The 26,597-nt window shown below is 39.9% G+C and overlaps 2 protein-coding genes and 1 long non-coding RNA gene across 5 annotated transcripts in view; 2 read left to right on the plus strand and 1 right to left on the minus strand.

Annotated features, from left to right (window-relative positions):
* Grm1 (glutamate metabotropic receptor 1) overlaps positions 1–26,597 on the minus strand; it is a 426,514-nt gene that overhangs the window by 266,658 nt on the left and 133,259 nt on the right. For all 3 annotated transcript variants that reach the window (XM_004651140.2, XM_004651143.2, XM_004651144.2), the window contains exon 3: positions 25,140–25,389. In XM_004651140.2, the coding sequence (XP_004651197.2) occupies positions 25,140–25,389 (250 nt within the window). The remainder of the gene's footprint in view (positions 1–25,139; positions 25,390–26,597) is intronic.
* On the plus strand, positions 14,875–15,738 carry LOC101607878 (protein SET-like). The gene has a single exon (XM_004651139.3). It carries the CDS (start codon positions 14,875–14,877, stop codon positions 15,736–15,738), a length of 864 nt encoding a protein of 287 aa, XP_004651196.2.
* LOC123463478 lies at positions 15,962–25,462 on the plus strand. The gene is made up of 3 exons (XR_006638958.1): positions 15,962–16,652; positions 24,907–24,910; positions 25,450–25,462. It is a non-coding gene; the product is annotated as an uncharacterized LOC123463478 (long non-coding RNA).

Genomic DNA, 26,597 nt, shown 5'->3' on the forward strand with positions numbered 1-26,597 from the left:
GCAAATAACTGAATAAAAAAGAAGTAAGCCATTAATCCTTAATGAGCAATTACCACACACTGTGACTTAAAGTCATGAACACCAATAAATCCCTAATATATCACTCCCTTCTAGTACCTAAGAGATGGTTCTAGAACTTCCACTTGACTAGCTCCAGTAAAGAACTCTTGGTGACTCCTATAGAAATGTTTTATTGTTGGATAATTAAAACTGTCACCATTTATTGAGCATTTATTGCACACCAAGAACTTACATCGATACATCATTTAATATTAAATATGCATTTAATAGGTACTAAGTAAACGGTGGGGTGTGATATTTGGGCAGACACAGGAGAGAGGGAGACTGGAGATATGCATCCGGAGATGAGAATCAACTAAAACAAGCTGTTTTTGAAGATGCCAGAATGATTATTTAAATTTAGTTTAATTTATTTATGAGGCACGGGAGAGAATATGGGCATGCCAGGGTCTCCTGCCACTGCAAATGAACTCTAGACTCCTGCGCCACCTTGTGTATCTGGCTTTATGTGGATACTAAGGAATCAAACCCAGGTCCTTAGACTTAGCACCTTAACCTCTGAGCCAACTCACCAGCCCCCTACAATGAATACTTAAATATACGTTTGCCAATTAACAAATAAAATAAAAACTTAAAACCTGTCAGACACTATTTTTTAAAAGTCTAGGCATTCAGAAAGTGCTAAGTAAAATATTTTTCCATACCATGTTTCTATTTTATCCTCTAACCATCAAAATGACAAGAGATATAAACTATATTAGGACATTCTTAGTTTCCTTTACAAGCAAAGGTTTTCCTAAAGCCACAGTGATATTATTACACAGATGTTGAGATAAGTGGTATTCAGTATCATCTGGGAAATTTGACCAGTGTATTTTAAAAATCAAATGTAACTGATGCCTTTCATCCCTAGGAAAATTCTTAGGATGTTCTTAGCCTACTAAAGGGACCAACTATACATACCTTAGTTTATTTGTCCTAAATTGTACGTGAAGATTTGAGATTCCACTGTGATTATAAAACAAGCAATTTCTGTAATCTATCAGAAGAGGCATTCATGAGCTGAATTCTATATTTATATTCATGTTATATTGTTTCATTTTTACTTACAATGTTGGAAGAAAACTTAAAAAGTCAAACCAACTTATACACAGTAAAATTTCCTGTTTTAAATATACTGCTTTTTTATGATCCTGGGGGTAATATAATAAATGAAACAAAGAAACGCCTTCCATACAGATAGGTCCAGACAAATGGTGACAGGATTTGCTGATATTTATGAATAGATGGCGTTATAGATATTAGAGGCTGTGATAAGTATCTGTTTCAAATGTCAGAACCCTCAGAACGGTGTTAGCCACGGGGGGACTGGTGTCCTTCAATGTGTCGTTACACAAGAATTTCATGCTGGTACTAGCTTCCACCTCATCATTAGCAGAATAGCTTGAGAAACTAAACCATGGGCTGGAGACGTGGCTCAGTGGTTAAGGTGCTTGCCTGCAGAGCCTTACAACCCAAGTTCAAGTCCCCAGTACCCACAAGGAGCCAGATGCACAAAGGGGCACAGGTCACCAGAGTCCATTTGCAGTGGCTGGAGGCCCTAACATGCCCATTATCTCTGCCTTTCTCTCTTCTATCTCTCTGTGCTTGCAAACAAATAAATAAAATTTTTTTAAAATTAAACCATAAAATGACTAAAAGCCAAATTAATTTATGCTAAAAAAGTGAAGTACCATTGCAAGCAAGGAGTTGTGTTTGTGCTACTGGAATGAAGACAGTAACATCTTGGTAGCTTCATCCTCTTAAATCTTTGCTCCCTGTGCAATCACCTCTCCTTAATTTGCTGGACCTAGAGACCTGCTCTGAAGAACAAACCATGGAGAAAGCAACAGCATAGACCCTACACAGCGGAGTTAGACAAAGACCATGGTTCTCATTCCCTTCCCCCTTCCCCTCGGCCAGATGTCATATAGTCTGCCCCACAGAGGGGCCCTTGGAACAAGAAATTAATAACTCCATAAAAAGTACATGAGACTATGGGCTGGAGAGATGGCTTAGTGGTTAAGCGCTTGCCTGTGAAGCCGAAGGACCCCGGTTCAAGGCTCAGTTCCCCAGGTCCCACGTTAGCACAAGGGGGCGCATGCATCTGGAGTTCGTTTGCAGAGGCTGGAAGCCCTGGCATGCCCATTCTCTCTCTCTCCCTCTGTCTCTCTGTGTCTGCCGCTCTCAAATAAATAAATTTTAAAAAATTATTTAAAAAAATACATGAGACTAGAAAGGAGATATAAAGGGAAGAGAAAGGAAGGGAGAGGGACTTAATAGGATGATATTGTATATATGTAAGTAGAAAAACAGATTAATGGGGGTGATATGGCCTAAGTGAGGTCAGGGGAAGAGTTTGAGTAAAGGAAAGGTGGAGGAAGGGCTAATCAAAATCTAAGAGAGTATAAATAACTCATATGGAAACCTTCTTTTTTGGACAATGGAACAGATAGGAGCCTAAGGTTGTTACTAGAAAAATTTTAGTACAAGTGATGGGATACCTTCCAGTGAGTTGTTGGCCAGGGAGGTCCCTAATGCCTCCAAAACATTACAGGCCATTGCTGAGGCCCTTAGTTTCCCACCAGGAATAAATGGTAAGACCCTATTGTTGAAGACTCCACATACCTGGGCTGCAAGGTCACTGAGAAATCCTGCTGGAGCTAAACGGAAAACCTCTTCCATGTAGACCAGCTGACAAAAAGCTGGAAAAAGCCATTCTGCATGCAGTTCAATAGGAGAGAGAGAAATCACAAGTGAAGATACCCAACAGTGGACACTGCAAGCCTTTTATTTGACTAGTCAGGCCAAATGAGCCAACGGGTACAATAGTGAAACATCTGTTATGTGGGAAACCAACCACTCTCTAATTGGACTGGAGGCCCACACCATGGGAGGGAATATATCTCTGATACTGAAAACCTATAACAGGGGTAGTCATGAGCCCTGGGATTGTAACATCTGCTGATATCTGGCTAAAAGTATATACTATGCTCACCAAACTGCCCAGTAAGCACTTCCCTTAATGTTCATACCCATATATTAATGCTACTCTCACTTTTGGTTAGAGAACTTTCTGACCTTGGGATGACTCAGAAGGCACCATGGTGCTAAGAAGAAGTGACAGGGGAGTGCTCAGCACTGAAATATCTCAATCATGTCTTCCATGCTCAGGGTCCATTATGGAAGAGGTAATGGAAAGAATGTAAGAGCCAAAGGAAGGGTAGGACACCTTACAACATGCTCCTCCAGACACAAAATGACCTGGGTATCCATGGCCTCACAGTCCCTGACACTACCTACACAAGACCATCATAATAGGGAAAAAAAAAAAAAAAAGATCATGACAATAAAATAAAAGAGAGACTGGTGGGTGTGGGATATGATGGAGAGTGGAGTTTCAAAGGGGAAAGTGGGGGGAGGGAGGGAGTTACCAGAAGATATTGTTTATAATTATAGAAGTTGTCAATAAAAAAATATAAGTACATGAGAATCTGGGATGCAGTGACTAGCCACAGCAAAGTGAGTTCACAAGCTGACTGTCCCCAAACCAAGCCTCATAGAACAAGGTTTTGGATAAGTGAAAACTATTTGCATCTTTCAAGTCCTTCTTTACAGAAAGTCCTACTTGGCAAACACTCTCTTCTCTTTGCAGAAGGCCTTGGGGACACAAGCGTAAACAACCCTGAGTTGGTGACCTGAGACATGATTAATGAACTCTTTCTTATGCTTTGGAAATTATTAACTTCACTATATGATTTCTATAGCATTCAATACAATGTTTTCAAAATGTTCATAAGTGATCAAAATCAATTCATTAACTTAATAATTTGCAATATTCTTTAGCAAAACGTCCCAGCAAACGACTCTTCCCTGACTCTTTTGTCAGACATTTCTTTTACAATTCTTTTTCCTTCAAGGTAGAGTCTCACTCTAGGCCCAGGCTGATCTGCTAGCCCAGGCTGACTTGCAACTCACTCTGCATTTCCAGGCTGGTCTGGAACTCAAAGGGATCCTCCTATCTCTGCCTCTCAAGGGCTGGGATTAAAGGCGTGTGCCACCAAGCCCAGCTCACTCTTGCACTTTTAGCTAGGTTTGCAATCTCAATAGACAAAAATAAGAGTGAATTTTAATAAGTACTCAATGTGCTATATTTAATGAGCAAGGAAAAAAATATATTTCTTTATTAGAAAAAAAAAATGCCAAATCAAAAAAAAAAAATGCCCAAATCTAGAAACCTTTTAGATCATATTTCCTGGGTAATGTGTAGTATTTGCAAAAATCTCTGAAGCTACATCTATATTTTGATGCAAGAGAGCTGGGGAGGGTTACTGGCATAGATTCTACAGAGTAGACATGTTCAAGGAGAAATTTACTACTAGATAAACAGTATAAAAATTACTCATCAGATCAGAAGATGTGGAGAGCTTAACATTAAAGGAGACTCATAACACACGTGCAAAGACTCAGGGAACATTGTGGAAGAGGAGGGGGAAAGACTGGAAGAGCCTCAGGGTCAGAATGAGCACACTAGAGCATGGTTCTCCCCCAGACAGAGACGTACAGATGCATTTATGTTCCCACATTGCATATTGATAACCACACTGAGGTGAGCTCTCAGTGAAATGGGGGCCAGGGAGAAGGGGTATTCTGTTTTCATTGAGCAATGTAGATAATTTCCAAAGAATAAATAGCCTTACATTTAAATATGTATTTGACTATAAAGTTCTAAAACATTGGAAAGAATGGCATTGATTTTTTAAGTCATAAATATTTGTAGAAATCTAGGTAAAATTTTACATATAATATGTCTTAATGCAACACATTTAGATGGCTTAGATACAATCATTTAAATGTGAAGAAAAATGTTAAATTAAGACCCATTTTAACATTTTAATTTGTATGAAAATACTTATTTTTAAGATTTTTTTTGCAGCATTTAGAATAGCAATAAAATAGTTAAATCTGATTTGATGAACATGAGCAACATTCAATATACATAACTTAAAATTTAATTGTAAATAAAAGGCATCTTCAAATGATAAAAATAAATCAGAGTGTAACTTGATGGGAATATGATCAACATGCAATATGTTCACACAGAAAAGTTTATAATTAGTAAAAAATCAATCAATAAATAAAAACTCAACTGAGCTGAGGCATGGTGGTGCATGCCTTTAATCTCAGCAATTGGGAGGCAGAGATGGGAGGATTGCTAAGAGTTCAAGACCAGCCTGAGACTGCATAGTAAATTCCAGGTCAGCCTGGGCTACAGCAAAACCCTACCTAAAAAATAAAAACTCAACTGAAATCTAGAGAGCATGCTTCTTTTCATATGCCCAATGTTTCAAAGCTATAGTGACACTATACTCACTAGCAAAGACTGTCACATAAGAAGAAATGTTCTGGGCTGGAGAGATGGCATAGCGGTTAAGCGCTTGCCTGTGAAGCCTAAGGACCCCGGTTCGAGGCTCGGTTCCCCAGGTCCCACGTTAGCCAGATGCACAAGGGGGCGCACGTGTCTGGAGTTCGCTTGCAGAGGCTGGAAGCCCTGGCGCGCCCATTCTCTCTCTCTCCCTCCATCTGTCTTTCTCTCTGTGTCTGTCGCTCTCAAATAAATAAATAAATATTTAAAAAAAAAAAGAAGAAGAAATGTTCTGCATCCTTACAGATATGTGAACACTTCTGACATTAATTAGCACTGGACCTGGAACTCTGGGTAAATATATCAGAGGGAAAATGCAGATTTTATGGGCATGATTGTCAACCATCTCATAGAACTTCTCGAAACCCTGAAATAATCTCCCAGTGAGAATAGGATAGTTGTCTTCTCTCACTAGAATGTTCAAACTAGTGATTTTTGTTTCGCTATTCATCAAAACTAGTTATCAACAGAGAAACAAGATAGGTTTAGAGTTGCCAAGAGTCAAGGGTTTTCCACTGGAAAGAATTTTACATAGCGGAACATTTCCCTCTGAACAGGCTCACCACCAGAACGCACTGACACTCTCACCCCGCCATTCACTCCCGCCTCTGGATCAGAAGAAACTGCTGTCTGTTTGCAAGATCTACTCCTCACACAGGCATCCATATTCTACACTGATTTGTTACTCTAGTCTTCCAAAGTTTGTGAAAAGTATCAAGTGTTATGTATTCTACCTACATAAAGCCAGATGCACAAAGTAATGCATACATCTGGAGTTCGTTTGCAGTGGCAACAGGCCCTGAAGTACCTATTCTCTACCTCTCCATCTTTCTCTCCATTTTCTCTCTCCCCGCCTCTCTCTCTTCTCTTCTCTTCTCTTCTCTTCTCTTCTCTTCTCTTCTCTTCTCTTCTCTTCTCTTCTCTTCTCTTCTCTTCTCTTCTCTTCTCTTCTCTTCTCTTCTCTTCTCTTCTCTTCTCTTCCCTTCTCTTCCCTTCCCTTCCCTTCCCTTCCCTTCCCTTCCCTTCCCTTCCCTTCTCTCTCTCTCTCTCTCTCTCTCTCTCTCTCTCTCCTCTCTGTTTTCTTTTTCTCCCTCCTTGCAAATAAGTAAATAAAGAGATATAAAAAATAAGCATAAATAAATTCAATTCAAATAACATTACAACTATAACGTGAACCAATTGTAGGAATATAGCAAAAAATAAAAATAAAAAATTACAAATTAATAATCTGGGGCTGGGGAAATGGTTCAAAGGATAAAATGACAAATGAGCATGACTACCTGAGTGTGGATCCCCAGTACCCATATGCTATCTGCTTGTATTCCCAGCAATGATGGTGTGGACAGGAGAGGGTCCCTATGGCTTGCTAGCTAACTAATCCAGATGAATCAGTGAGTTCTAGTTTCAGGGAGAAAACGTGCCTTAAAAAATAAGGCGGGAAAGTAATTAAAAGACCTCTGGCTTCCACGTGTATATGCATACACATGCATGTACACTGCTTACCCACATGTCCCCACACACATACACATATTAAAAAAAAGAAACATAAACCATTTTCTATGGTTCATATGCTACACTTGGAAAGGCAGCAACTCTCACCCCACCCTACATTGAATATCTTTGGGCTAAGTAAGACATTTTTTTAGTTAGTTATATCTTACCTCATAGAATTTCAAATTTTATGCTTTCTTGGTTTTATCCTTCTTTCAATATATAAGTCTCTCTAGGATTTTTCGACAATCAGCCAAATATTTTGTAGACATTGCTTTTATCCTGGGCCTGCTCTCGTTTTTGCCTTCTACTCAGAACAATGGCCAGCCAATAATGTCCATGTCAGGATCTCTGAAATTAGTGACTATGAGTTTGCACAATGCAGGGAACAAAGGTAGCAAAGAGAATCAAAGCTTCTGATAAGCCAGGCTTATACTAAGGATACTGTCCTGGGTTATCCAGGTCTAGTATAAACAAAAAAGCCATTTAAAAATGGGAGATATAATCAGAAGAAAGAATGAAAGAGATGCCCACATGAGTAAGAATTAGCCAAAGCTGTTGGCCTTGAAACATGAAGGAAGATGAGAACAGGTCAGGATTTACAAGTTGGAAGAGACTAGTGAGACCCATACTAGACGTCTGACATCCAGTTTAACAGAAAAAATTGATCTATTCTATATCATTACACAATTGTGTGTATGTATGTACATATATATGCATTATATAAAACTAATGCCAAAAGATAAACTAATTAGTCCAAGTGACCATCTGGTGATAGACAGCAGGGTATACAGTAGGGGAAAACTACTATATAGTAGGCTATATATGGGGGGAAACAGGCAGGAAAAAATACATACATACGTATATATCCATACATGTGTGAATGATGATATATTCAATTTTTTTAATTTCAAGTTATTTCAATGGAGAAAAATAATACTCTTGCCAATGAAATGTGCAGTAACAATCATAAAATTTCATCCTTATCTCACAACATATAATTAAACAAGTACAAATGAGTCAGATACCTAATATGAAAACAAAATTACAAAACTGCCAGGAAAATGTATGTGACCTTGGAGCAGATAAAGAATATAAACCATAAAGAAATTAATGGTTATGCTTTATCAAAATTAAATTTCATCTTCTAAAACTCCACTAAACAAATTTTCAGACACATGAGAGAAAATATTTACTACACATATATATATGATAAATTATTGTTGCTCATAAATCGAAAAGAACTTTTAGAACTCTTCAGTATTAAGACAAACAACCTAGAAACAAAATAGACACAGATGTATATGAGAGATTTCACCAAAAAAAAGATTAAGATGGCAAGTAAGTACATAAAAGTGTTCACATTATTAGTCATTAGGAAAAATGCAAATTAAAAACCACAAAGGAATGCCAGTATACACCCACTAGAACAGCTAAAAGTAAAAAGACTGACAATACTATTTTGGTGGAGATGTGGAGGATTTAGAACTCTCACACGCTGCTGTTGGAACGGCAAAATTGTGCACTCACTTTGGAAAATAGTTAAGGAGTTTGTTATAAATTTTTTTAAATTAAATATATCCCACATTCATGACCCATAAGTTATTCACCTTTTATGTCCTAAAGAGAAATGAAAATAAAAACCACACAACTTGTTCATAAATGTTCGCAGCAGGGTTATTATACCAAAAAAATGGAAACATTCTAAAGATCCATATATAGGTGACTAGATATGCATACCAAGCACACACATGCCACCAGAATCCTACTCAATGGTAAACACAGAACAAGAGATAAAACAGTAGGATGGATGAACTTCTAAAGCACTGCTAATTGGAAAAGGCTGAACTAAGATGACCACATTCTATATGACATTTCTTATTATGAAACTCAAGAAAGGGCCCACATATGACAAAAAAAAAAAAAAAACTACTTGGCCTCTTTTCACAGCTTAGGAAAGAAATAACTATGCAGCTAATGGATAACATTTTACTGAAAGAAATGTCCTATGTAATCATTGTGATTGTATATAATATACAGAGTTGACATTTAGAAAACTATATTCTTTTTTGAAAATATTTTAGAGAGAAAGAGAGAGAATTGGCACACCAGGGCCTCAGCCATGCAATCGAATTTCAGGTGCTTGTGCCGCCTAGTTGGCATGCGGGACCTTGCACTTGCCTCACCTTTGTGTGTCTGGCTTACGTGAGACCTAGAGAGTGGAGCATGGGTCCTGAGGCTTTGCAGGCAAGAGCCTTAACTGCTAAGCCAACTCTCCAGCCCCAGGAAACTGTATTCTGAAAATAGGTAAATCTCAACAAAACTAATTTGAAAAGTACATGTAAATTCTCCAGTTCCCCAACAGTCATGCTGAATTAGCATCCAGAGGAGGGGCAGTTCAGTACACTAAAGTTTCTGAACCCTACCCAGACTCATGACAAACAAGTGGTCAGCTAAGAATAAGAACTAACAACGTGAGAAACTCAGCCACATCACCTGAGTTAATTTGGAAAATCAGAAGTGATTACCATCTCTTTAAATTGGTCAGTCCTGGGAACCCCACACTCAGAGATGCCTAAGACTAAACCTTCCATATACTTTAATGCTCTATATTTGGATGAATCTAAAAACTGGAACATGGCTATGTTTTTAAGGGGCAGGTCATCTTCTCCAATAATAGAAGACAAAAATACAGAAATAATCAAAATTGCATATCATGATTATTTTCTATTATCATTGCATTTACTACTTAAAAAACCTATGTGGGAAAGCACATTTTCTTTCTATTCACTTTTTTCTGAGAAATAATCTCTCTATAGCTGAGGCTGGCCTAGTTCCCACAGCAATCCTCCTGCCTCAGCTTCCTGAGTGCTAGCATTACAGGCATATACCACCACACTTATTTTTTTTTTTTATTTTTTGAGACAGGATCTCTCCATATAGTGCAGGCTGGCTTCAAATTTGCAATGCCCATTCCTCAGATCCATATATAGGTGACTAGATATGCATACCAAGCACACACATGCCACCAGAATCCTACTCAATGGTAAACACAGAACAAGAGATAAAACAGTAGGATGGATGAACTTCTAAAGCACTGCTAATTGGAAAAGGCTGAACTCCCTAAAAAAAAAAAAAAGCCTCCCTAGTGCTGTGTTAATAGGCATGTGCCTCCAACACCTAGTTAGTAAATAAATTTTAGGAAATAAAAATCAGTTAAAATGGAGTGGTGATACCTAATGGAGTTGCATTTTGATTTTTGTCTCCTGTTCAAACCTGCTATAAACAACTTGGTCATCATGACTGTCAGCTGAGTTCAAAGCACTGATTTGAGCATCACAGTACGGCAGTGGTTCTGAAAGCAAACTCATCTAAGTTAAAACGAAGACTTCAGGGAGATGGCAAAAAGTCATTAAACCATAAAACAAGAGGCTGCTGAGAGCTCATTACTGAAGGAGATTTCTAACATGCCCTCCAAGTTTCAGGAAGCACTGCAGAATGTTGGACAGAAAGAATGTAAGAGCTACAGGGTTGGAAGGTGTGCTCTGAGGTATTGTCTTCCCCACAGGAATCAACTGGTGCATTCATGGCCCCACAGTGAGTACCAACACCCCATTGAGAAAGGCCGTCAGTAGAACAGAAGTGGTGGCAGAGGGAAAAAAAAAAAAAAAGAGAGAATAACCTGCTTGGAATGCAATCAATTTGCAGTATGTTCACATAGTAAAGTTCCAAACGAAAATTATATACATGATACAAAGTCATCACAAAGAAATACCACTAGGGTCTGGGATGAGGGCCAGGGACTATGTTTTAAATGTTCCTCCTCATAAAGATGTACAGGCACTTAGGGAAGAGACCATCACACAGACAACGATGACACCATAATACATTCTCTGTTGTCCGTCATCAGCCGCAAAGACAACATGAACGGAATCATAATGACTTCCTTTATTATCACTCAAACTGCCTTATAGATATAGAAGGCAATCAAATCCTTTCCTCTGGGGTCTCAAATGTTCCCAAACATGTCAACCCCATGATGTGTGTACAGTCTTTCCAGATTTTTTTCCAGATGTCTTTATCTGAAGTATGGTAATATGGGAATAGGTGTGATGTTGTTATACAGGAGCTACATAACCTATAATATAGGAACTAATATGCATGTTTGCAGTAAATAAGAACATAAAAGCCGCTCTGATTATCATGGAAATATTGTGCCTATTTCCAAATATCCGTTGATATTTTACCTTCATTGCCCTTGGCAGCTGAGAATCTAGGTTAGGCGTCTGTAAATCATGGCCATAACACATCAGAAAATGCTCACCAGCTTGTCCAACCTCCTGATTACAATTTATATTTAAGGATAAGGATGCTACATTTTACTGAAAACCCAAGTTTATTTTTAAACAGCTAACCTCTGCAATTTTGCCTAAAGAATGAAAACTTTAAATTTTTCCTACCATTATTTTTTCCATAATGGAAAAATGACACCTAAAATAACTCATTTTTCATTTTTAAAAAATGGACATAGAAACATAGCACCATAGCATATCAGCTTACATTTCAAGAGTATAGAGGTTAGTACTCATATAGTGAGAACCAAATATTTATCTATTTTTAAATGCAACTATAGCCCCACAAGGGATATACTACTGGGACTCAGATATGATTTCTTAGGCATGTAGGCATTTTGTGATCAAATACAATTTCAGTTATGCAAGAATCCATCTTATCACTCTACTACTCTCTAAGTTTTTTGCATAGCTATTGGATGGTTACCAAGCCAAAGCACTGGTGGGGCAGGATGGAAAAACAAAGAATGGATGTCCATCTGAGAGGGAGTCGGGTAGCTTTGTTAAACAGTGTAGGGTGAATGGGCCCCCAAAGTGAAATACAGAAATGTCCCTAAGTCTACCCTTGCAATCTCTGCTTTAATAGATATCAGAGAAGGATCTCTCTTCTCCTTAGACTTAAAGGACTTACCTAGATCTGCTTTTCCATAAATTACCTGAGTCTCTCTAGAAAAGTTTCCCTTTTCTAGAATTTAAATCTGATCCTGACATTGTGGCTGGTTAAATTCAGCCCCCAAACTCAGCTTCATGGCTGGCCTCTTCTTGAGCCATCCCCTAGCCCAGACCAATCACTCCTCTCATTCCGGCTCACCTGATCCTAGAGGTAAGGCCCACCACAAGAAGGTTATAAACAGATGCTTGCCAGGTAGGCAGGTCTCTTTTTCTGATGGCTGTTCATCTCTCCTGAACTTCCAGGTTTCTGTCCTAATAATCTTAGCTGGGCTAAGACAAGGGGAAGACCCCTCTTCTTCCACATGGACTCTCTATCACCTCCTGTCCTCCACATGGCAGGAGCTTCCTGCATTTTCCTCTCTAAATCCCTTTTAATTTTTTAGGGCCATGCTCACTTCCCACATGGGCTCTTGGGCCACATGATTGTGTCAACTTTCCTTTCCTCCATTCATATCTACCCTTTTGATCATATATTCCTAAAAAATTGTAATAGTTTAATAATTATCCTCAATTCTTTGGGTGAAAACAGACATGAAGGGCTATAGAGATGGCTTAGCAATTAAGGTACTTATCTTCAAAGCCAAAGATCCAGGTTTGATTTCCCCAGGATCCACATAAACCATATGTGCAAGGTGGCACATGCATCTGGAGTTTGATTGCAATGGCTAGAAGCCTTGGAGTGCCCATTTCCTCTCTCTCTCTCTCCTTTCTCTCTCTCTCTCCATATATATCAAACAGATATATAAAAATAAACAGACATGAACTCAGGGTTTAGAGTTCAAGGAATTTCCTGAATTCCTAAAATCCCATTACACCTCAAATTACAACTGGGCTATTTAATAAACCTATGCTAAGCATCTTGAAGTGATCTGTCTCCTCCACCCTGTCTAGCCACACCACAGAGATATAAGACAAAAAATATCCCTTCCTGAGGACCCAGTAACATTGTGTGCTTCCATTTCAAAGTATCTGCTCCATGGGGAATGTGGGCTAATTAGATGTGGGCACTGGAACTTGACTCACAGATATGTTTATTTTTATGAGAAAAATGGGACATAAAAGGCATTTAGGGGGCTGAAGAGATGGCTTAACGGTTAAGACACTCATCTGTAAAGCCTAAGGACCCAGGTGTGATTCCCCAGCAACCACATAAGCACATGGTGGCACATGCATCTGGAGTTTGTGTGCAGTGGCTAGAGGCCCTGGCATACCCATTCTCTCTCTCTCTCTCTCTCTCTCTCTCTCTCTCTCTCTTTCTTTCTTTCCATTGCTCTCTAAAATAAATAAATTTTAAAAATTTAGGGGCTAGGAGCATGGCTCAGTAGTTAAAGGCACTTGGTTGCAAAGCCTGCTCACTTGAGGTTCAGTTCCCCTGTAGCTATGTGAAGCCAGATGCACAAAGTTGTGCATATATTTGGGGCTCATTTGCAATAGTAGGGGGCTCTAGAATGTACCCACATCAATTATCTCTTTCTCACACAAACACATATATATGTATATGTGTGTGTGTGTGTGTGTGTAGGTATGTATATATTTTTAAAAAAACATTTAGTACACCCATAATAGCTTTCCATCACTATAAAAATAACCTAAAGTAATACACTTATAAAAAGAGAAACCTGGCTATGATTTAGCATTTTTGAGTTTCCACACCATGATCAGGTGTCCTCGTAGCTTTGGGTCTGCACCTTCTGGTGGCAGTGAGTGTGTGGCAGAGAAAAGTGCTGACCACATAGCCGAGAAGCAGAACAGAGTGAAGTGTGTTCGGAGTCCTACAGATCCAGCAGAGGGCACATCACTCAGTTCCTTCTTTGCAAACATCGGGCCACTTCTCAGTAGCACTAACCTGGGACCAACGCTTCAAAAGGTGAACCTTTGGGAAACACTAGAGATTGGAACCATAAGCATGGCCCTAACCTACTGAATAATCATAGTTTAGCATCTCACGTATTGTAGAGTCTCTGTTGAACCTTATGACCGTGTGGCTGACCGGAATCTCTATCAAGTTGTCATCGTTGGGATGCACCTTAGATTTCACTGACCAGATCTACAGTAATTACTTTAGGGATGGCAGTGGCAAGGCCACTGTTCACGTTTGTTTAGAGTTAAGTGCTGGCCAGGAGCGGTGACTTGGCACCACTGCCCAGCATCGTGACAGGGGTGCATAGCAAAAGATCAAAATTCAGAGTTTCGTTTTTACTGATTAAATATCACATTTGAACCATTGTGATAGCAACATATTATAAGCGAAACCATTGTTGGTGAGTGACCATCTCTATATAAAACCTAGTTCCTACTGTTAAGGTTATAATTCAATACTAATATATATATATATATATATATATATATATATATATATATATATATGGAATGTAGTAGTAAGTTCAAATACTATCATTACCACCTAGTCAATTTGGAGCAATTGTTCAAGTTATGTACCTTTTAAATAAACATTTCCTGATTATTCTTCGGAATGGGTATTGTACTAATAAAATAACTCTCAACAAATAATAGGCACTATTATGAATAAATCATTTTAAGTTTAACTTATTAAAATGAAAGAAAAATATAAGCATTGAAATAAATCTTATCAGTTGACTACTATAATTTTAATAATATAATTTAAGATTTCAGAGTAGTCGAACTCATTTGTTCTAAATTGGCTTCTGCATAAGTATAGTCCTATAGATAAAGGATGGTGTTCAGAAACAAAGGTATGATGGTAGAAAAAATGAGTTTTAAAGGAGATTAAATTCCCCCTTCAACGAATCATCATTTAAAATATTTAATACGCCTTCGCCCGGCTTTCCCCCACCGCTGCACTCCGCAGGCTCCCGGGGCCAGCTTAGTGTCTGCCGGACTTTTCTTCGTGGCATGGCCCCAAAATGCCAATCTCCGCTCCTGCCTCAACCCAAGAAGCCCAGACTGGCCTCTGCGCTGAAGCCGGCTGACTCGTCGGCCTCACCTAGCTTGCAGAAGGGAGAAAAAGAACAGCAAGAAGCAATTGAACATATTGATGAAGTACAAAATGAAATAGACAGACTTAATGAACAAGCCAGTGAGGAAATTTTGAAAGTAGAACAGAAATATAACAAACTTCGCCAACCATTTTTTCAGAAGAGGTCAGAATTGATCGCCAAAATCCCAAATTTTTGGGTAAAAACATTTGTCAACCATCCACAAGTGTTTGCACTGCTTGGGGAGGAAGGTGAAGAGGCGCTGCAATACCTGACCAGAGTTGAGGTGACAGAATTTGAAGATATAAAATCAGGTTACAGAATAGATTTTTATTTTGATGAAAATCCTTACTTTGAAAATAAAGTCCTCTCCAAAGAATTTCATCTGAATGACAGTGGTGATCCATCTTCAAAGTCCACTGAAATCAAATGGAAATCTGGAAAGGATTTGATGAAACGCTCAAGTCAGACACAGAATAAAGCCAGCAAGAAGAGGCAGCATGAAGAGCCAGAGAGCTTCTTTACCTGGTTTACAGACCATTCTGATGCAGGTGCAGATGAGTTAGGAGAGGTCATCAAAGATGATATTTGGCCAAATCCCTTGCAGTACTACTTGGTTCCTGATATGGATGATGAAGAAAGAGAGGGGGAAGATGATGATGATGAAGAAGAAGAAGGATTAGAAGATATTCATGAAGAAGAGGATGAGGATGAAGGTGAAGAAGATGAAGATGATGATGAAAGGGAAGAAGGAGAGGAGGATGAAGGAGAAGATGACTAATAGAAAAGAACACTGATGGATTCCAACTTTTATTTTTATTTTTTAAATTTTCTCCAGTCCCTGGAGCAAGTTGCATTCTTTTCTCCCCACAACCTCTCATGCTCAGTAGCCCTATTTTTGAGGTCTCTTTTTCTCAACATCATGGTTCTCATCTTATTTTGGGGGAAAATTACCCTGATCAGAATACAACAGGAAAAGAATCTTTTAAAAAAAATTGTTCTAAATTCATTTTTATCCCTTCCTGTCTAAACAAGAACTGTATGGAATAACACCACCACCGTGCTCTGTGGGAAAAAAAGAAAAGCCTTCTGCTCCCTTCACTCTGACAGAAGCTGGAGGGTGCTGGCCCTGTGGAGTAGTGCATAGATTCTAGCTTCTTTCCTCCTTTCTCTGTATATTGGGCTCAGAGATTACACTGTGTCTCTATGTGAATATGGACAGTTAGCATTTACCAACATGTACCTGTCTACTTTCTCTTGTTTAATAAAAAGAAAAACATCTTTTTAAAAAATGGGGTATAGAAGGTCAGCAAAGGGTGGGTTTGAGATGTCTGGGTGGGTTAAGTGGGCATTTTGACAACATGGCTTCTCCTTTGGCATATTTAATTGTGATGTTTAATGGACATCCTTGCAGTTTAAGATGACACTTTGAAAATAAAATTCTCTCCTAATGATGACTTGAGTCCTGCCACTCTATGGGAGAATCAGCAGAACCTGTAGGATTTATTTGGAATTGACATTCTCTATTGTAATTTTGTTTTATTTTTAAATTTTCTTTGTTTTCACTGGAAAGGAAAGATACTGCTCAGTTTTAAACGTTAAGTGTACCAGTTGCTTTGTTACAATAAAACTAAATGTGTACACAAAGGGTTTGATGCTTTTCTCTCAGAATAGATGCATAATATGACCTTCCAAGTTTGACTTCTATAATAACTTACTGTCAAACTTTGTCTCCCTAACTTCCATATTTTTTGATAACGCACTTTGCAGGATGACCTCAGGGCTATGCAGATTCAGTAAAGGGATGTGATGTCTTAATGTCGCCATAGCTGGGTAACGTGGGTACAGTTTATCGCCATTAACTTGTACCCTTGATTTTGATCTCCATTTGGCTTTTTTTTTTAATGGGCCTTTAGTTAACCTAGATATTATAATAGTGCCTACTACCACTGGCAAAGACCCGTTTCTCTAATGTCAAGCTGTACATGGGGCAGTTGCTGGTGTGTTTTTCATTGGCACTTCTCACTAGCCAAGAAGATGGGCTGTCAGAGTAAGAAATCTGTGTCAGTGGTTTTGTCTTGAGTCCCAGGTATGCAGCAACAAGCTCTCAAAGATGTGACTCTGTGAATCTGGGTGGGATTAAGATGTCTGCTCAGCGCCATCATGCAAAGTATTTTGGGAAGCTACCTAATGCATAAGCTTTTTAATGCTGTAAAATATAGCTAAAAAAATAAATGCTACTTTTTCTGAGGTGATTAATGGACAGCCTGGTCAATTCAAGGCTTTTTGATGTATAAAACTTTATATATGGAATGATTCCATCAACAGACAAAGTGTAACTAAAACCTGTCTAGATGAATAGTATGTGATTTCTCACAGCTCTGTTTAGTGGCTACATCACTGTACACTGGTCAGGAATATTGCTCCAATAAAGGAACATAAAGATTTAAAATATATATATATTTAATACTAGAAAAGAAATAATAAATGGGATTCAAAGAAATAGAGAATAATTGGAAATAAAAAATAATTTTATCACAGGAAATAAATACTTCAGCTAATTTTTCCCAAAGAAAGTGAACCTAGCAATGAAATAAATGTCTGGAAGAAAGCAAACAGAAAGGAAACTGAATTCAATGCCAACGTCTCTTAACCAGAGCCATGCTACAACATGTAGGTTATGGATTAAGAGCAGATTCTCATGCCTCAGCGTAGAGGTTCAAATCCAAGCTCTGGCTCTGCAGCATTGTTTGACAAGTTACTTTATTCTCCATAAACCACAATGTAGAGCACGTTGGCACCTATCTCATCATATGGCTACAACAGTTAAATAAGCTGATACATGCAACATGTGTAGAATAATACCTCACAAGCAGTACATCCTAAACAAATGTGAACTGAAGCCCTATCACATTATTGTTAAAATCACTGTCATAGACCCAGTGAGCCTCATTCTAAGAAACATCTTCAAAAGTAGCAGTTTTGGGGGCTGCAGAGATGGCTTAGTGGTTAAGTGCTTGCCTGTGAAGCCTAACAACCCCGATTGGAGGCTTGATTCCCTAGGACCCATGTAAGCCTGATGTACAAGGTGGCACATGCATCTGGAGTTCGTTTGCAGTGGCTGGAGGCCTTGACATCTCCATTCTCTCTCTCCCTCTCTCTCCCTCCCCCCCCCCCTCTCCCTCCCTCTTTCTCTCTGTCTGTTGCTCTCAAATAAATAAATAAAAATAAACAACGAAAAAATAGCAATTTTAACCCAGGCATGGTGGCACATACCTTTAATCCTAGTACTCAGGAGGCAGAGAGGTAACAGGATAACCATGAGTTCGTGGCCACCCTTAGAATACAGAGTGAATTTCAGGTCAACCTGGGCTAGAGTCAGACCCTACCTTGAAAATCCAATTTTAAATATAGCCATTTTATGGAGTCAAAAATCAATGGTTCTTTTGTGGGGTTTTTTTGGCAAATTAACTTTAATATATAGATACAAAAATGATATATAAATTCAAAACCTTTACAAGAAATGATTCAAATAACATTGGATTCTTTTACAAAAAAAAAAAAAATAGACTTCATTCAACAAAAACGCATGTCTCCTAGACCATATTTCAGCAGTCAGAGCCAACTCCCCAGCTCAGAAGTGGCCCTTGACTTACTCAGACAGCGTCACCCTGAAGTGGGTGAAATAAGGGGTCACCTAGAGCCTTGCCGACAAGGGAAACAAGTCAAACACAGTGGTGCTATGCAGTTTGTACCAAAGGCCAGTGATTAAATTACCAAAGCAGTTCAAAGCATTTTCTAAACCCACATGTCAATGCTATGGGACAATGCAATAACGAAGAGTATACTGCAGCTAAGTAAATTCACATAAATATGTAAGCTGCTGATTTCTTTCCCTTCCAAGACCAGCTAGAAGTTTCCACTTATTTTTTCCAAAGTCTTTCCGACTTTACTGTCAGTGCATCCTGTAAACAATTTGCAGGTTATGTGGGTGTTACAGGGAAAATCCTGCTCTCAGCTGAAGCCATTGTGTCCAGCATCCTGGCCTATAAGCAATGAAAGGCTATGAAAGGACACTGGTTGGCATGGGACTTGAAAGGGCGCTTCTGCTTCACTTCTCCTTGACCAAACAAGAATGCAGAAACCCTCTCTAGCTCCAAGCAACCAGGCTACTCTTTATCTGCCTTGGAAACAAGGTCAACTTATGTTGAGGAATATCAGCAATCCAGACACCTGGAGATTTCCACAGGGCAAATCAATGGCTTTTGTAAAAGATTACTACTGTGAACTCAAGTTTGAATTAAATGCACTCCTGCTTTGTGGGTAGTAACAGTAATAATGGATGAGCCACCAGTCAAGTGGATTGCATACGAGAAAGGCATAATAGTTAGAAATGGCAGTAGATACTGGTGATGGGTTTTTAACTACAGAAGGAGATCTACCACTGAGAGACCAAAGTCAGATCTGATCTGACGACAGCCCGTGATGGGAATGGAATCTTGTGAAAGCCCCGGGAAGCTGCTTGCCACTCTCTTTCTAGTTTGCAGGCCAGAGTTGGGAATGTGGCTTCTCTAGGAACCACATTCTCAAATATTGATCATGACTGCTTATCATCCGATGCAGGGTGGTTAGACTTTTTAGGTGTGATCTAAACCCAGGAGGCTGCTTTTGACTTAAGGCCATTTCAATGGTCTCCCAACAGAACTGGTAAATTCTGAAACTCTAAAGATAGAGCAAATGAAATCCATCAAAATATTTCATCATTTTTTTTTCTTGCCAAGAGAAAGAGGGAAGAAGAGAGAAGAGGAGGTGGTAAGAGGAGAAGAGAAGTGATAAGAGGAGAGGAGAGGAGAGTTAAGAATAGGAGAAGAGAGAGATTATCCATGAGACCCACAAACCATCAGGTAGGAGACTCTTTGTTCTTTTGCATGATGATTGATTGAGATGAGTTAATTTTCTTGGTGAGAATGTTGTGCCAAGTTGTCCAAAGTCAACAGTCTATATTCCAGGACAATATATTAAAACCTGAAGTTTATTCATCAAATTCTAGGTTTAACAAGGTAACTGGTGAGACCATGAAAACTGAGCAATCCCAGGTCATGACTAACATTAGATAAAATGAACCTATAAATACATTCTGTATGGTTTTAATGTAGTATAAATTCCAAGAATAACAATGCTGAAAAAGGATATGAAGCCAAACCTTCCATTTTAATAGAAAAATAATAGGCTCATAGATGAATCACTAAGTAAACAACATCTCATGATTATTTTGTGGCAGAGCTGAAACTCCTGGCCCACAGACTGTTTTATTTTTTCACTATCTCAAATGCTTTCATTATAGGATATTTTATTAACACTAAGTGCTTCCTTTTTTCAATACTATTTTTCTCTATAAGAGTTGATTATTCCATGAGAGATAGTCTTCAGTAGATGATGCTTTAAAGGACTTTCAATTTCTGTTTTTCTTTTTCTCCTTCTCTCTCTCTCTCTCTCTCTCTTACTGTATATAGACAAAAAGTGGCACGTTCAGAACAAATTGTACTTTGGATTTAGAATTTGGATCCTTTCTCAGCCTAGCAGCATGTGGTGCCACAATCTTCTTGTGATACTAGGCAAGAACACTCCACAGCACACTGGGTCGCTAAGCTATGCAAGGTTCTGGGTGTTTAATGGATTCTTGATGAAGGATATTTTCAACTTACAATGGGCTTTATGAGATGTAAGCCTACTGTTAAGTTAGGAAACGTGTGTTTAAGCAGCTCAGTCTCAATGACAGAATTTGTCGCCCTTCTATGGACTTTGGTGTGAAAGAAACAGGAAGTCATTTTAAGAGACTGTGTAAAATATATAAGGAGTAGTATTACCCAACTTGAATTTTTAAAGATCATTTTGCTTTCTATGTTCAGAACGGCAGCAGTTAATTATGGGAGCATTGCATTAAGCCCATGGTGGTGGTGCCCTAGAGTTAGGAGGGTAGTAGCAGAATGGGGATGTCATCAAAACCTGGTAATGCCAACAAATGTCCCTGATACCCTGGCCGTGATATGTGAAGGGAAATGAGAGCCACGGGGGGAAAGTATGTACGTCTTCATTCAGGAAGCTCTAATCATACAGAATGAAATCTCTAACTGAAATTCTTATCAAGCCTTCTCTTCCTTTGTACAAAAAGAGGCCCATTGTCACCTACACAATAACCTCTTGTGATTCTGGCAGTGGTCAGCATTATACCATAAAACATGAAAGAAAATTAATGATAGCTCCTGACTATAAAGAGATTAATGACTGGGGAGGAAACCCCTTTGTGTGGGAGGGAGAGATATGATCCAACATTACTAAGGAAGCTGCAAGCGTCAGCTAGAACTTGACCTGGTACCCATTCTAGATTTGTCTACTGAAGAGGGAAACCCAGCTCACCACATATCCATTGGTATGCACTGCAGAACAGTATTTAGGGCAGAATTCATCCTGATGAAAGAGAATCAGTCTCCGGAGGGAAAGCTAAGTTAGAGTACGCATACTATTACTACTTAACTAGTCCCTAGCTCAGCAGCTAATGGACGAGTGTCTGGATCTTTGAGAATAACTGAGGACAAAATGTCTAAGTTTGCTTTTTCTGAGAAGGGAGGCCATGGAATGCTGTCTTTTCAAAACCACAAGTCCTCTACAATCATAAACTTACAGTACATGTGGTTTCCTGCATGTCAAAGAGCCTGTCACTGTTACATCATAAATGAGTGAGGGGATCCATGAGGCACTCTACCTCCCAGGGGAGATAGTGGAAACTGATGATTTCTGGGAGAGGAGAAGTCAGGTCCTTTAGGGGTATAACTACTTCAGGATTGCCCTCGCCAGTAAATAACTTTCCACCCATGATTAAGCAAGCAATCCTAATTTAAATTAGTGAGTCAAAAGAAAAATAGACAAAACATGTAAGTAGGACAGGGATCTAATGGGAAGGAGAAGAGTTGTCATAGGAATATGAGAGAGAGAGAGAGTGTGTGTGTGTGTATATGTGTGTGTGTGTGTTTGTGTGTAAATGGGTTGAATGGAATCAAACTGCATCATATATATATATATATATATATATATATATATATATATATATATATATACATATATATGTGTGTATATATATATATATATATATATATGACATATATATGAAAGTGTCAAAATAAAAATAAATTAGAGAGGTTGCTTTCTTCAATATTCTCTGAGATACAGAAGTAAATGCTAAAAGCAGTTTGATAGACTTTCTTGGAAATCAGCCCAGAAAGTCACTTTCCCTCATTTTGCCATAGAGTGTAATACAGCTTTGGTATGTCAGATAATTCACGTCTCCATAGCAGTAACCATTGGTCCAGGGAGAAAGTATTCTTGGAAGCTTAAGTGTTCACTATGGCAATAACCCTAGTATAATTCAGCAAGGGGGTGGCCAATGAGAGGAAGAAAAGAAATGACCATGACATGTAGCTGACCTCTTCACCAGCCAGCACATGTAAGAATGAAAGCAAAGTTTACAGAAGCTCAGTTTTCTTGTATTCTCAGGTAAACAAAATCCAGAAAGGTTTCAGTTATCATTATGTTATCTTTGCCTAGCTTTTAAATAATGGTGATGGAATAAATTTACACTCCAGTTACTCACTGCAGCACTTTGTATAATTATATTTCATACTTGTGGAGTCTGCATACCCCAAAGCTCACATATTCACGATCACATGTTCACGGTCTCTAGAACTAAGGTGGATCGCCTCTGTGGATCTTAAAGAAAATAAATTTTGAAAAAAGAGTATTATTGTTTTTAAAATGAAGAACAAGACTTTTCCAAGCAAACACCCTTCATGAAGACAGTCATTTTACAAAAGCAACTGAGAGCGCTGCATATCTGCCATCTGTCCTAGTGCGTATATTAAGAACAGTATTCTGAGTAACACTTCAACAATGCTGCTTACATCCTTGTCACTCCTGAAGAAATATTATCTTTCTTTAAATACTCCTTCGTAAAGTTCCTGCTTCCATATGAACATTTGAAGTGATTTCACACACACCTTTCTCAGGTTGAAGGAGCCAAAGTGACCCATGGTGCCTGTACATCAGCCTGACCCAAATTCAATAATTTGCTGAATCTTGAACCACAGTTTGACCTTGTCTCTGTACCTTTTCATTCCTGGAGAGATTCAAACTGTTTGTTCGTTTCTTTGTATTTCTGCCTCATCTTCTCGAGTCTATGAGGGGTCTTATGCTACTTTAGCACTTACCTTCTCTTTGTTGAGACAGAACACCTGGCTAGAAGCAGTTTATGAAACGGAAGGGTTTGTTTTGGCTCACAGCCTTAAGAGGACATTTCCTCATAGTGGCAAATAGATGGCAGAGCAGGCAACTGAGTATCACATGTTGTCACAGTAGCTGATAAGAAGCAGCCAGGTATGACATCTCCACATTATCACGAAGGAAGTCGTCCCAGGAGTTGGCTTAGAGATAGGCTATACTATCCCCAAAGCCTACCCCAAAATGACGTACTTCCTCCAGTAAGACTCCACCTCAAAGACAGCAACTTTCTTAAATTGAGAATCATTCATATGATCCTACGGGGGATACTTCATATTCAAACCACCACAGCTACTAATTTCAGTTGATAATGAAATTTTTCTTATTCTCCTTGGAGTCACTAAGGTAAGAACAGGAAAAGCAAGTCCTCATATGATACTGATCCCATCCCTGCTACTCCCTGGCTTCCAAGATAAAGGGTCAGGAGTTGAGGTAGTGGGTGCAACGTGACTGTACCCCATTGTGATGCTTCATATCGACTGTCAACTTGAAAAGACCGAGATTAACTTGTAAGGGATTGTACAGATTAGGCTGACATTATCTTCATTAAGTTAATTACAGTGGGAGACCCACCTTAACTGTGTGGGGCACAAGTCCATGGGCTGGGATCCTGGACTGTAACTAAAGGAGACCTGGCTGAGCATCAGCATTCATCACTGCTTCTTCAATGTGCACCCAAGGTGACCAGCTGCCCCAGAGCCTGCTACCAGGCCTTCCCCACCATGAGGGGTGATAACCTGTAACTGTAGGCTGAAATAACCCCTTCTTCCCTTAACTTGATTTTTTTTTTCAGGTATTTTGTCCCAACAATAAGAAGTTGACTAATACATGGACCTAGTAAAATAGATACATAACAAGCCATGATCTGGGAGAGGCATGTTGGAGGTCGAGGCTCCATGCCGCTCTCACTCGGGCAGAATCTGTGGGCTCCATGAAAACAAAAGAAAAAAAGGACTGGTTCCTCTGGTTCCTTTATGCAATATTAGAAGACTGCTATGTCAGTAAGAATGCTTTCAGGGCTGGAGAGATGGCTTAGCGGTTAAGCGTTTGCCTGTGAAGCCTAAGGACCCTGGTTCAAGGCTCGATTCTCCAGGACCCACGTCAGCCAGATGCACAAGGGGGTGCAATCATCTGGAGTTCGTTTGCAGTGGCTGGAAGCCCTGGCGCGCCCACTCTCATTTTCTCTCTCTCTGCCTCCTTCTGTCTCTGTCATTCTCGAATAAATAAATTAAAATGAACAAAAAAAATTTAAAAAAAAAAAGAATGCTTTCAGCTTAAAAAAAAAAAAAACTACAAAAAAAATGTGATACTGAAAAGATGTTTCCTCACAGTTATATAGTCTAGGAAGAGTTAGGACTCAGGAGCCACTCCACAGCAACTGCCACGATCACGCACTGAAAACAACGCAGTGAGTACCCCTCTCACTGTGACAGGAGGTCACCCCTTAGCTCACCCTGAAGCTCAGCTGCACGTCTTCAGATCTACGCAGCCGATGGTATATTTCAGATCTCACTGCTGCCCTGACACCCACCAACATCCCTTGAACGGTTCTGAGCTTAGCTGCATTTGCTTGAGAGCCAGAGGAAATAAAGGAGTAGAAATGATTCTACGGGACAAGATCGGTTGTGGTAAAACACCCGGGCATCCTTTGCCTAAATAGTCTCTTGAGTTTGCTATGGATTTCACTGCTCCTGTGTATGGAGGACATGCCAGTATCCCTGACTCTCAATAAGACCTGGACCTGATGCTCAGCTCAGTGCTAAACATCTCTCCCACCTGGAGTCAGGGAGCCAATTTTGTAATAAAGAACTCAGGTGTGTGTGCATGCATAAGAGAGAGAGGGAGGTTTACCTTCCGATGAGGGAGAACTCGCCCACGACGCCCAGGCGCCGCATGGCACTCAGGAGCCCACGCACTGTCATGCCCTCACAGAAGCACACCACCACCCTGGCCTTGGGGAGCCGCTCGCGGAGCTTGCGCAGGAGCCGGTCGAAGCTCTTCTCGCCGGCGTTGCTGTAGATCTTGTCGGAGTGCGCGATGCACAGGCCTTCCTGGGCAGCCAGCTCTTTGAAGGCGTCCATTCCACTCTCACCGTAATTCCCTGTTGGGAAAGGAAACGATCCGCAGGTGATCCACAGTGACAGCCCTTGCAAGCGGGAAGGAAGAGCGACGTGAGAGTCCCCTGCGAGCAGAGAGGAACCCACCTGCCCGACGTTCTCTACGTCTCACGGCCACCGAGGAACCATCAGAGTGGCGCAGACAGAGAGGAGCAATCAACTCTGGGAACGTGCAGAGAAATGATGTGAGCTAGGGCCCCCCGCAATGGGACAACTTTTGTTAAGGGTCGCCGTGATTGGTAATGTTTGTCCCCGTGTGTTAACCACGTGGAGAGATCCACACTCTGGGATACCGAGGTCAACTGCGCTTAGGCGGGTTGAGAGTTCAAGCTGCAAAGACCTAGGGGGATACAAAGTCCTTACACGGTTGCCACAGGACTGTGAGCACAGTAAATGCAATGTGGAGCCAGGCCAGAGTTGCGCAGGCCAGAAACAGCTATAGAGCTTGGTTAAAGCTCCACCATCCACTGATGATGAAGTGGGAGAATTTGTCTATAAGGCAACTTTTATATTCCATTAGGTCATAGTTTAAATGAAAGGCTGGAGAGATAGCTTAGCGGTTAAGCACTTTCCTCTGAGGCCTAAGGACCACGGCTGGAGGCTCGATTCCCCAGGTTCCACGTTAGCCAGGTGCACAAGGGGGCGCACGCGTCTGGAGTTCGTTTGCAGTGGCTGGAGGCCCTGGCCCGCGCATTCTCTCTCTCTCTCTCTCTCTCTCTCTCTCTTCCTCCCTCCTTCCCTCCCACTTTCTCTCTCTGTCTGTCACTCTCAAATACAAATGAACAAAACATATTTCAAAATAAAATAAATGAGTCATTGAATATTGTTTCCCCCAGAAGGAGGAGGAGGCTTAGCTCCCAGGAAGCACATATCTGGAATTAACAGATACCTACTCATACAGTGGCTGAGAGATTAGTGTCCCAAACAGCTAGCGGGTAAAGGGAGAGCAGCCTTAAGCTCAGCATTTACATATACATGACACTTTTGTTTGTAGTATATTCTCACTACAACATAAGCCCTGGGAGAATTTTTCTTTATGGCTTGTTTGGTGATTATTAGTATGTAAGATGTTTCTGGAGACTTAAATTCACAGTAAACAGAGCATTTGTTATAACAGCATAGTCAGAGATGGCTTAGCAGTTAAGGTGCTTGCTTGCAAAGCCAAAATACCCAGGTTCAATTCCCCAGGACC

The sequence above is a fragment of the Jaculus jaculus genome, chromosome 9 (assembly GCF_020740685.1).
Source record: "Jaculus jaculus isolate mJacJac1 chromosome 9, mJacJac1.mat.Y.cur, whole genome shotgun sequence".
In the NCBI taxonomy this organism is placed as follows: domain Eukaryota; kingdom Metazoa; phylum Chordata; class Mammalia; order Rodentia; family Dipodidae; genus Jaculus; species Jaculus jaculus.